At 44.4% G+C, this 12,348-nt stretch overlaps 1 protein-coding gene across 1 annotated transcript in view; it reads left to right on the top strand.

The window, feature by feature from the left end:
- RAPGEF5 (Rap guanine nucleotide exchange factor 5) overlaps positions 1-5,410 on the top strand; it is a 241,341-nt gene extending 235,931 nt beyond the window's left edge. The window contains exon 26 of the mRNA XM_003252640.4: positions 2,390-5,410. Coding sequence (XP_003252688.2) covers positions 2,390-2,505 — 116 coding nt within the window. The 3' untranslated portion in view covers positions 2,506-5,410. The remainder of the gene's footprint in view (positions 1-2,389) is intronic.
- Positions 5,411-12,348: the final 6,938 nt, after the last annotated feature.

Genomic DNA, 12,348 nt, shown 5'->3' with positions numbered 1-12,348 from the left:
GCCCTCTCCTTTGCCCTCTACAGATCCTGTGGATACAAAGGGTAATAAAAAATAGAAAATTGAGTTCAATAATTATAAATTAATCAAAGGCAACCACTCAGTTCAACTTCGTTTTTTAAGACATGCCCGTTGTAAAACAATTTTTTCAACAATACAGAAGTATATATAAAGTAGAAAATCAGAGTCCTACTTCTCAAGAAAAGTACTACTAACAATTGAGTACACCTGCTTAAGAATTTTTTTCTGTTCAGTGCTGGTCTAGGCTGGCAATATTGTCCCCCAGCAAAGTAAGTTAGGAACTGGATTTCTGTGTGGATTATGTTTTCTCTTTGAAAAGGAGACTTATAAATACAGGACCTAATTTTTTAAATATTCACATCAATTAGTACCACTTTAATATACCTATATAATTCTTCATCAAGCATACAAGTGCAATGCAGTTACAATAAAAATAGTAACCATAACATCATCACAGAGATCCACTGAAATGTACAAGCATAATGCTGATGAGTACAGCTTCATATTGCTTTTATCCTCCTTTGCTTCCCAAGTGTTTACTGGGGATTCAGCTAATTCTAAGGTATCAGTCTCACTTAACCAAAGAACTCTAGTTTATATATGCTCCAAGTATAGACAGGAAGGTGATAGTTATACTAGCTTGTGTGGCCTTGAACCTGCCTTGAACCTCCCACTCATCAGAGAGCAACCCTCTGTGTGGCACTAAGCAAAGGAGAAATTGAAATAACGATCAAGCCAGTTTATGTTCTAATATTTATATACAGTATCTTTAAAAATTGGTTTGGGACATGGCACATGTATACATATATAACAAACCTGCACGTTGTGCACATGTACCCTAAAACTTAAAGTATAATAATAATAAAATTTAAAAAAAAATTGGTTTGGGAACTGAATTATCCGAATTCATTTTAACGGTTTATATGAACATAGTAAACCAATGTTAGCATTTGGGATAAAATATGAAAATGTTAATCAAGTCACTTATGCATTATAAAGTGTCATGCAAATGTCAGTTGCCATGGTTAGAACCATTCATTGTGCCATCTTTTTAAGGCTTGAAAATTAACATAAAATTACCTTTGTAGCATCATGTTATCCAAACCAATGTTTAACTTTCTCAACGTCTTCCAGAGAAGGCATTCTGGAATAAAACAGCTTTTTGTTACTTTCAAACAGGTGGGATGGTATAAACTGTAACTCCTAGTGTGTTTACTTGCTAAAACCAGGAAGCCTTGTTTCTATTAAACCTAAGAATTATAAGCCACCCATGTCATACAGGTCTTAAATTATTTCTTCATAAAATGCATTTGTTATAGAGGAGAAAAAAGGGAGTTTCACCAAGAGAAAAAAATGCTATAAGAAAATGCTCAGCCTCCTGCATTTACTTTCCCTCTGCTCAAACTGAGCTCCAGCAGCTCACCCTGCCTGTCCCATGCATAATCTACAAAGCAATAGGATATGATGTCTTCGCCACTCACCTTTCCATTGTTTTACTGTAGTGCAGTTTGGCCAGTGTTCCCCAGCCTCAAATGGTTTGCTTGTGTGTGTGTGTTTGACTATGGTGTATGGGCTTGCCCCGTGGTTCATGCTGCTTCATCCTTGTTCCTTATCAGCACGGGCGCTAGCAGGGTGTGGATGTGTTCACAGTGCAGTAAAGCCTCCTTTGGCCCCTCGATTCCTTGAGTGCCCTAGATATGTGAGTGGAAAAGCCCCTTGTCTTGTCCTTCTCTGGGTAGACTTTAGTCCATACACATACTTTCTGAAGCTATTTCGTCTGTTAACCACATCTTAGAGTCTGTTCTGTTGTATCTGTTCATTCAATTGCTCCATTAAATTTTTTTTTCCAAAAAATGAGAATACCAAAGAATTGTACAAAATCTAAACAACAAAAAAAGAGTGATTGCATTCATATGCTAAATACATTATCAGCGATTTTCAACGCTTCTGGACTGAGATATAGGAGCCAGTGCTGGCCATTTAAACAGGTAACTGCTGTAAAAGGCTACCTAGAAGAACCCAGGAACCATCTGGCCTGGGTCCGAATCCTGGCCGTGACACTTAACTTGCTGCGTGACTGTGCTCAGTTTCCCCACCTGTGGAATGAGATAATAACGTAATTTCTAAATAATATACAATGTTAGGTAATAAATGCTATAAATATCCAGCTGATCTGATTGCCTGACCTGAGGAATCCATTCTGAGCTGAAAAAGCATTTCTACTATAGGACAAGGACACCTCTTATGGGATTCTGACTAATGAGAACCCACCTGGTACATTTACTCAGCCTTAGTGTGGGGTTTTGTTGGGATGTAGATACAGCATTACTGCTCTCCTGAGATTGTCTTTTTTTCCCCCTCTAAACAACAGGTGACCTGTCTCCAAAAGAGCATCAAGAGTTAAAGTCCTATGTTAATCACCTGTATGTCATTGACAGCCAGCAGGCTCTGTTTGAGCTCTCACACAGGATCGAGCCTCGGGTGTGAGCCCCACTGCCTCACCTCCCCTGTGTCTGCAGCACTTTGAGCTACGGGAATGTCTATGCCAAGCACGTTGCTTTCCTGTGAGAAAAGAAGTTGCTGAGTTTTATCAGTATAACCCAAGACATTCACAGGAAAGCCAGCCAAAGCGTGTTCAGGAAGTGATGTCAACCACCAGAGACGGGGAGAGGTTTCTCCATGCTACTCTCGGGACAAGAAGGCAGAAGGAGAGTCAGAAGCATTCTTGAGATGGAGAAGGCAGGTTTCTTATGATCACATTGTTGATCCAGTCCAGTTTTCAATATGAGATGTGCCAGCATCAAGACAAGACAACGTCTTGACATGCAATGACCAAATATTTCATTAAGAGCGTGCATGAAACAGGAAGAAGTTTTTACTTTGCCTAGTTTTAGATTCCTGTCCATAAGCTGTCAAAGAAGTCATTCTTTTGAACACCTGATGACAGAGACAGCATCTCTAGATCTCCAGGGAAGAGAGGTTTCTGTTGATACAACCTATGACATCACCAAAAGCCACTTGTGTCTAGGGAGTTAGTGAGGACTGCAGCTAGCATCCATGCTCTGATGGGCAGATGAACAATGTCAAGGTGTGCATCACTTTGCACCACAATCAGCTATTGACATATGCTTGCAGGTGAAATTAGTTTCTGTACAACTGACTTGCAGCTATAGGCAAGGTAGATGAAGTTGCTTTGCCAATAAGGAAAAATAGTAATCTTTAAGAAATTGACTCATTGTTTAATTTCTGGGGATTTTCTTTATACTTGTAAGCAGGCTCTTTTATTGGACATAATATGATTTTGAAAAAGCACAGTGCCTGACACATTGTAAACACTCACTAACTGCTTACTGAGGTGACAGCGTCACAAAAGTCTGCATTCTTGTGCCTGATGATGCATTTTGCGTACCTCATACAGGCTCCTTGCCCACACTATGGAATGACAGCAGCCAGTGCAGGGAGGTTAAGTGACATTTAATGAGTGAAGCACTTAGCACTCTCTAGGTAATAAGATAGTGGTAATTACCCGTGTTTTGGCAAATGAAAAATGCCCTGAAATAGCCAAATGTCTGATTAATGTTGGCGACTTAGAAGTCCTATAGTCCAACTACCAGCCAAAGCAGGGAGCCTTTCTATAATTTGCCGTTTTTTCTTTTCTTTTTCAAAATCTGAGTCTTCTAAAATCTTTTCTTATTATTCCCATTTTTACCAATTGAGGCTCCTGTAGCAAATAAGACCTCTTGATATTTTCAAGGACTCGTTAGAGGATTTCTTTCAACCTTCACACGAACAAAACAGCCTATGGGTCAAAATAATGAAACCCACCCTTGCCTGCTAGATACTTGTCACCTTGCTAAAATGCAAGGGTCTGGTCCGTTCATTTTCCAAATGCAGGAGACTTGGTGCGCTTCTCACTCTTCCTGCCTGTTCATCTCTTTCATGCCCACACAGACCTGTTTCCTTTTTGTCTCATCAACACCTCATTCATCCTCATTACTGAGGCGTGTCCAATGCTTTTTGACATCTTTATAGCAGTGCTGTTTCCTGGGCTCAGGAACCACACTGAGCTTGAGATACTGCTGGAAGGAACCATGTGGAGAGAAGGTTTGGGAGAACTTTGAGAGAGACTTAGTTTGGCCCAGCATGTAAAATTTCAGTCCTGAACATTTACAGGGTTTTATAGAAGGGCATCCTCCAGGGCTGGTCCATGCAGAGAAATGCTGCATGCTGCCGTCATGGAATGTGGCCCACAGGAGGATACCAGAGCCGTGAGAACCGGAGAGCAGACTTCCCTCACAGCTGGGCTGAGCAAACCCTCCAAAGCCCTCTTCACGCAGTTACTAACGATAGCATGGGCTTACAGCACAAGCACGTGTTCTCACCTTTTTCCTATGCCCTGGACTAAGGTTTGGCCAGTGTAATCATATAAGGCCATCCTGACATTGTTTCTGTGTTTCAAAATTCAGATTTTTATTTACATTAGAACTACGTTGCTCCTAGTAGAACATTACCTTTATGGGACTAATTTTCCATGGAGAACTATTTCAGCATATTACATGCTACTTAGGCCCCAAGACAGATATGCACACCGAGCCAGATGAAGCTACACAAATGTTGTGTTAAATGCATTTTGTACAGTGACTTCAGAGTATCTCACATGACATGGGTGGAAACTGGCTGGGGAGAAAATGATGCTTGTTCACCTCTTCCTCCAGCCGTGGTTAAGTGGTCCTAGGGGTAGCAGAGGGAAGGGAGGATTTTGTGCAGTCGAGGTTTGCTTTTCCATCCTTGTCTTCTGAATATCTAAAATCTCTGCATCTTTCTGAAGTTTAACAACTGTCTCCAGAGGTTTGCCAGGCAGCAGCTCTCAGAAGTTTCCAAAGCTTTGCAGAATCTTAGATCTGCAATTAAAGAATTCAAGCCTGAATTGTGAGAACCAGGTTATACTCAACAGAAAGCTCTTTCTAAGGAATCTGAGCTGTTCACTGGTGGACAGTGGTGGGGCTTGAGTGCTCCTTGTTAATAGGATGGGCCGTGCACCCTCTCTGGATATTCACCAAGGCCTCTTCAGAATAGGGTTTGTTCTGGCTAGAAGTGTGGTCTAGAAGATGGCTAAGCTCTTTGCCAGCTCTCATTTGGAGTTTTATTATTGCATAAAATCTTCGCTCACTCTGCAAATCTTACATAATCTGCCACCTTCGGCACCAGGTGGTGCAGGGGCACATCTAAGTGTGCTCTTTTTGTTACAGCACAACTCTCAGACAGTCCTGTGGGTCTTTGGATTCGTCAGCATTCCAGCAAACTAGCCCTGCTTAGAAGTTAGTGGTGGCGGGCGCCTGTAGTCCCAGCTACTTGGAGAGGCTGAGGCAGGAGAATGGCGTGAACCCGGGAGGCGGAGCTTGCAGGGAGCCGAGATTGCGCCACTGCACTCCAGCCTGGGCGACAGAGCGCGACTCCGTCTCAAAAAAAAAAAAAAAAAGGAAGTTAGCACAAGACAGCAGAATGCAGGACCCCATAGGCAAAATCACAACCTTGCCATTAAAAAAGTTTTTTACATACACATTTGCAGGTGTTCCCTAGAGTGTGGTGTTTTGAATTTGCTCTTTGTCATCTGTATAATTGCCAAATGATTATAGTGATACACATGACCTGCATTCACGTTTTTCTAGTTTCCTTAATTATGTTTAGAATAAATTCATTTCCCTAGACCGAGAACCACAAACAGGTAGTGTGGAGCATACACCGAATTTAGAAGCATGTGGCTAAGGTCAGCGCTCACACTGCCTAGTCTGCAGGGAGAGGATGCTTCATGAGCCTCTGAGTGGAGGAGAAATTGTGGCGTGAAAGAGAGAGTACCAGTGATGACTTCTTATCCCTGGAGCTGGGCTTTCACTGCTACGCCTATCCCAGCCCTGCAAGTCTGTTCTAGCCAGCACAGACACCGCAGATCTGGAACTGAATGTTCCTAAATGGCGCAGCCAATCCAGGCTTCTCAGAAACTGGGCAAAAACATTAAAATGGGGACGATCGGGTCTTCTGCATTGGTCCAACACAGGATTTCCTTTCAGTGTTTCAAAAACATGTCCTTAAAATTTCAGCCTGCTTCTTAGTGAGTGGGCCAGTTTTGCTTAAAACTGGTGGGGCGGGGGGGAGGTTTTTAAAAATTGCCAAAAAGTTAGATGAAAAGGTATTACTGTATAAAGCAAAGCTGTATATACTAAACATTTTTTAGCAGAGTAATATTTATTTGCATAGTCTATTTATTGTATTCGTATTACACTGTTATTAAATACTGGGATGAAATCAGTGACCTGAAGCAAGAAATCTTGCCTTTTAATGTATCATTAATTAGGGCTGCTGTGATATTGTCAGCTTGCATTAACAATTAGAAGATAGAGAACCCGCCATCAGGGTATCTACCTAACTTCTCAGGGACTACACTTGGTAGTTTTCCACCATTTAAAGAACTGGTAAATATGAAACATTTGTTGAGTTACCAGAATTGCCATTAACAGTGTTTTCTTTCCCATATTCCATGCTTTCTGCCTCTGTGTATATATATTTTATATATATATATATATATGACTGTGCTGTGTATTTATCGAAGCTAGTAAGCAATAATTTATATGTAAAAATGGCCAAGCAATATAAGGTTAAAACTTATATAAGTAACCCTTACATTATCTTGTATTTTCAATTGTTTTTTTAAAACTGCTTTTCCAAATATGAGACTATGTTAAGTTAAAGACACTGTTCATGCCTCTTAGTTTCTTGCTTTCTCTGTGATGTGTGTGGATTAAATAGCTCTGTTCTGGCACCATATGATGCTCAGGGGGTTGGAACTCAGAAGTCATTTGCTCACTGAAAGAGCTACAAGTAGGTGAAGAGGTTCTCAGGCAGCCCATAGAAGCCTAAATCACTTATCCTGCCATTGGGTTATTGCAGAACCTAAACAACCTATTTTGGAAATTGCATCAGTGTTCTCAGAGTCTGAAATTTGGGGAATCCGGCAACCATTGTCATTGCCTCACACCACTTGAGCAGGACCAGGAACTGTCCCTCACCGGCCCAGATACTGAGTGCAGCTGCCAGCCCAGTGGTGATACCCGGGGCCCAGGATAGAGGTCCTGACAGCGGAAGAGCCATGAGTGGATGGAGCAGCACAGGGATAATAAGGATGCTCTAGGGCAGTGGGATGCCAGGCAGTATATACACTAGCGCAGACTGTATGAGTGTTCAGCATCTTCTCTCTGTATAAACAGGAAATTTGTACATCTTGCCCATCAAGGTCAAGTTTGGCCTTTGGCATGTGTCCATCTCCCCCTTGCAGGGGGATTATAAACCTCACCTTGTTGAACCCAGGAGTGGCCCAGTGTCTTGCTCTGTCCAGTGAAAAATGGGGAGACATGTCTGTGGAAGCTTTATGAGGTAGCCTGCACCTGCCATGTCTGCTGTGCTGTGAGACCTGCACTGCTCCAGATGAAGGCACCCCTATCAGCCTGGCTCCTGGATCACAGGAAACATGGAGCAGAGCCCTGGCTTGTGAACGACGTATAACTTGAGTGAGAAATCAGACATCATCACTAGAAGTCTCTTGAGGTCTGGTAGTGGTTTCTTACTCAGCAGAATGTAGCCTCAGCTGACTAATACAGTCTCTCAGGACAGTCTTTTCTTGACAAATTGCCCTTTCCCTCCATCCACTTGTGGGCAGCAGTATTGGCTCAGCACAGTACCTCGTGGATGAAGCCACCTGTTGTCACATATCCATGCAAAAGGCTTGGCTTTTTATGAAAAATGGGAAAGAAGACCTGAAGATAATTTTCTTGGGTTTTTAATCACCAGGAAGTGGCACTTCTGTGAAACAAGGGGAAATGGGAAGAGAAAACACAAGGGCATTGTCTCTAAGGCAGCCACTGGAAGCAGAGAGAAGTCCTGATCCCTAAATCACTTCATCTGTAGGGGCTGACCCCACGGGGTCCTCCTGGAACCTGGAGAACGCAGGAGATGAAGGGAGAATGGGAAGCCCTAGGCTCCAGCTTGGGAAGGGAATAGGAAAGAAAGGGAAATACCCATTGCTAAGGACGCAATGAGATTTTCTTCAATTTTGAGTGGGATAGCTGGTACTGGGAAGATGCACAGGGCTCCCGTGAACTCAGAAGCCTGTTCTTGTTAGCAAAACTCAGAATGAATTAGCAAAACTCAAAATGAAACTGGTCCTGGCCCTGGTGCACTAGCAACAGAATCCTACTCAAGGCATGAGGCTGCGTATGAGGTTTTTTGTCTGAGGTCTTCTGAATACTCCATGAGCCTTTGCTCTTCATTCACTACTTTCAACAAATGGGATTCCTAAAGTGTTAGACTTGCTGATGTTCTTTACTGGAGTACTCCTGTTACTGAAGGCAGCAGGAATTTCTCTTGCCTAAACAGAGCCATAGCAGATCCCCTTCCTAGCACCTAAGCAGCAGGGCTGACTTACTAGACAGAAAGTGGCATCCTGAGGACTGAGCTAGTGCAGGGCTCTTGGGGAACGCACTCAGATCCCTGATCCAGCCAGACTCAGAGCTGGGTCCAGTCGCATTTCTTTATTTTGTTTCTCTTGCCCAGGAGAAACTCGGCCTGTGTTTGGCCCCACTGTGGCTTCTAATCATCCATCATTATCCTAGGGATGGGGGTCTTCCAAGTGTTGGGAATTCAGACAGTACCCTATGGTTAGCTTTATGGGCATTTCTGCCTCAAGGTCACGTCACTGCTCACCATGGCAGTCCCATAGTAAACTCTGTAGCCACCTTCTGAGTCCACTGCTGTCCCTCCAGCCTAGAGTTAAGGAACTTCCAAATTCTCCTCACGTGACACTTGTGCACCAGGGTAAACCAAGCCCCCCCTGTCTAGCCATATCATGTCACCATTATTTTCTGCTACAGCCACACCATGTAGAAGATCTCAGCAGGCCTGGAAATCGTCCCCTAAAAGAACAAGCTCCCCTGTTGTGGATTCACCCCATTATCTCTGGGTGGTTCCTATATTCCCAGGTTTCCAACCTGGAAATGGGTGGGTAGAAACGCCAAGCTCTCCTGGTTGGACTTTTCCTCTCCCTGGAAGACCCTGAACAGCAGTCCCAGCCTCAGAGGCTGGCTTACCCGAAATGCCACCATGGGAAGTAATAGTGTACCCTCCTCTCTGGAAGGCCCCTCTTACTCACAGTCATCTGGAAGTTCCCACATTGTGTGAAAGTTCCCAACTTCAGTGAAAATCACTTCCTGAGAAAATCCCTCTACTGGTCACCTTGTTCTTGGAGTCCCGACCAAAAAACAAAACAACAACATCAACAAATGGCGAAGACATTGAAGCCTCAAAAGCAATTAAAGCAGTTAGCACACCTGGAAGCCTTGAGACAGCGGCAAGAGCTGCTGCCCAAGTTCTTTTTTTTTGGAGACAGGGTCTCACTCTGTCACTTAGGCTGGAGTACAGTGACATGATCACAGCTCATGCCTCACTGCAGCCTCAACCTCCCCAGGCTCAGGTGATCTTCCCACCTCAGCCCCCTAAATAAGTGGGACTACAGGTGTGTACCACCATGCCTGGCTAATTTTTGTATTTTTTGTAGAGATGGGGTCTTGCCATGTTGCCCAGGCTGGTCACAAACTCCTGGGCTCAAGCAATCCTCCCACCTCAGCCTCCCAAAGTGCTGGGATTACGGGCATGAGCCACTGTGCCCTGCCCTTCCCAAGTTCTACAGCAACAACAGGGCTGTGGTGTCTCAACTCTCAAGTCCCTTTCAAGGTGGGAAATCTTGAGGCCAGACTGAGAAGGATGCATATATACCTTTGTGTAAGTGTGTGTGTGTGTGTGTGTGTGTGTGTGTGTGTCTGTGTGTGTCTTGGCCCTAACCAGAGGAGCCCAGGCCACCAGAATTGCCTTCAGGACAATGAGCTCTTCCCCATCAGAGATGTGCAAACAGACCCGAAATCAACCAGCAGAGATGGTTGCAAGGGCAATCCAGTAATCAGTGAGAGCCGTGTCCGGAGACTTTTAAGACCCTTTCAGCTATGGGTTAGGAAAGCTGGTGTAGACCTGTAGTTGCCAGAACTAATTAGTTTTTTGGTGGTTTTTTTTTTTTTTTAAGTGACTTGACTAATGTAGGAAATAAGAACTGTTCATGCTCCTTTGTATTCACTTGACCTGGGCTAGGCCACAGAAGCTGGAAGGGAAAAGGCCGTGGGAGGATGCCGGAAAGGAACACCTCACCCCTTCCCTGTCCTGTGCCCACTGCTGACTCCACAGTCCTACCAGGGATGAATGCCTGCAATAAACAAACAGAAAAGCCCCTGGAATCAATGCGTCAGGGCATGCTTCCAAGTGCCAAGCTGGCTACTGCCTCCCTAATGGTAGGGACTGGGTCTGCCTGGCTGCTCACTGTACTCCTGGCCTCCAGCTGTCCAGCCTCATCCTGCCTCATCTCCCAGCCTCCCTGCCGGGCCCCAGCACTCAGGTCTGACCTGTCCCTTCTCTGTCACTCAACACAGTGTGCCCAGAACTCCTTCTCTACCTACCAAATAAGGATTGGTGCACTCTGAAGCCCTCCTGGCTGACCCATCTGACACCGAGCCCCCACCTCCATCTCTTATCTGAATTCCTGCAGCCCATTGCACTTGCTACTCTTTCAGGAACCACCTTCCATTATCAAGAGCTGGGAGAACTGGCGAAAGTTTCTACCTTGCTCTTGACTGCTGTTTCTGCATCTCATAAAATGCTCCCTACCTCACACGGTTGTGTGAAAAGTAAAATGAGAAAGTGCATATAAAGTGCTAAATACAGTGCCTGGTACATAGTTCACATCCAATTAATGATACTTTGTGTGTGTGTGTGTGTGTGTGTGTGTGTGTGTGTGTATGTTTAAAAACAAGGTCTCACTCTGTCACCCAGAGTGGAGTTCAGCAGCATGATCTTAGCTCACTGCAGCCTTGGACTCATGGACTCAAGAGATCTTGTAGCTTCAGCCTCCTGAGTAGCCAGGACTACAGGTGAGCACCACCGCACTGGGCTTATATGTATGTGTGTGTGTGTGTGTGTGTGTATATATATATATATATATATATGTGTGTGTGTGTGTGTATATATTTTTTTTAAGAGATGAGATCTCGCTATGTTGCGCTGGATGGTCTCAAACTCCTGTGCTCAAGCGATCCTCCAGTCTCAGCCTCCTAAAGTGCTGGGATTACAGGCGTAAGCCACCACGCCTGGCCTGTTATTATTATTAATACAGGATGCGTGCCAGAAGATGTGTACTCACATTTTTCCTCAATCATTGAATATACATGGCTGTGGGTAAGTCATTTGACTTCTCTTATCCTCATTCCCCTTCTTGTCAAACAAGATAATAGAACATCTCTATCACAGGGCAGTTGTGAGAATGAAATGGACAATGCATGTGCGAGTTCTTTGTTCGTGCTAAAGTGAAATACGAATATGAGAGATTTCCTTTTGGAATCCCCTCATGCCTTGCACGATGCCAGAACAAAGCAATGGCTCCCTACGTATTGGCTTATTTATCTGAATGAAGGTATCTTCCTATAGCTTGCCAAGTTGGGATGATACTCCTGTTAGTATTCATATTATTATTCCTGTGTTAGGAAGCAAAAATGCTGACTAGACCTTGGGCCACAACTTCTCTGAGGACTGGGCAAAGCGCTCTTGCTAGATGCCACCCCATTCCTTTCCCTGCTGCCCGTCTGCAGGGACTCCAGGCCAGGAATCCCTGAACAGCAGCTCCCCTTCCAAACCTTGAGCTGCCGGTTTGCCACATGGAAGCGTCATCATTTCTGACAAAGGCCTGAAAAGAGCAGGCTGTTCACTATGCTCTGTGGCATGCTCTGTGCTTGGGGGAAATCTCTGCTTTCATTTAGAACTCAGTCTGCAAGCTAAAGGGCAGAGCCTGCACCCTGAGGCCTGGGTTGAGATGAAGTCCCCTTTGTAAAAGCAGGAGAGGCCAAAAAAGGGATGGTTCACCCTGGGCCCCATGTTATACTTGCATGGTGTTTTTCTTCCTTAAATCAACCACTAGCTGACCCCCCCCTCCCACCTCTCTCTACCTGGTAATATTAGCTCATTAACATTAGTCTACAGTGGCCCTCATCAGCTCCATCTTCTATCCTAGGTACTGATCATCTACTGTGTGCCAGGTACTATTCTAGGTGATGGAAAAACAACTATGAACAAAGACACCCCCCACCTTTTTTTTTTTTTTTTTTGAGTCAGAGTCTCACTCTGTTGCTCAGGCTGGAGTGCAGTGGCACCATCTCGGCTCACTGCAACCTCCGCCTCCTGGGTTCA

Source organism: Nomascus leucogenys, chromosome 11 (assembly GCF_006542625.1).
Source record: "Nomascus leucogenys isolate Asia chromosome 11, Asia_NLE_v1, whole genome shotgun sequence".
Lineage (NCBI taxonomy): Eukaryota > Metazoa > Chordata > Mammalia > Primates > Hylobatidae > Nomascus > Nomascus leucogenys.
The sequence above is the reverse complement of the archived record's forward strand: the minus strand, read 5'-3'. Positions and strand labels throughout refer to the sequence as shown.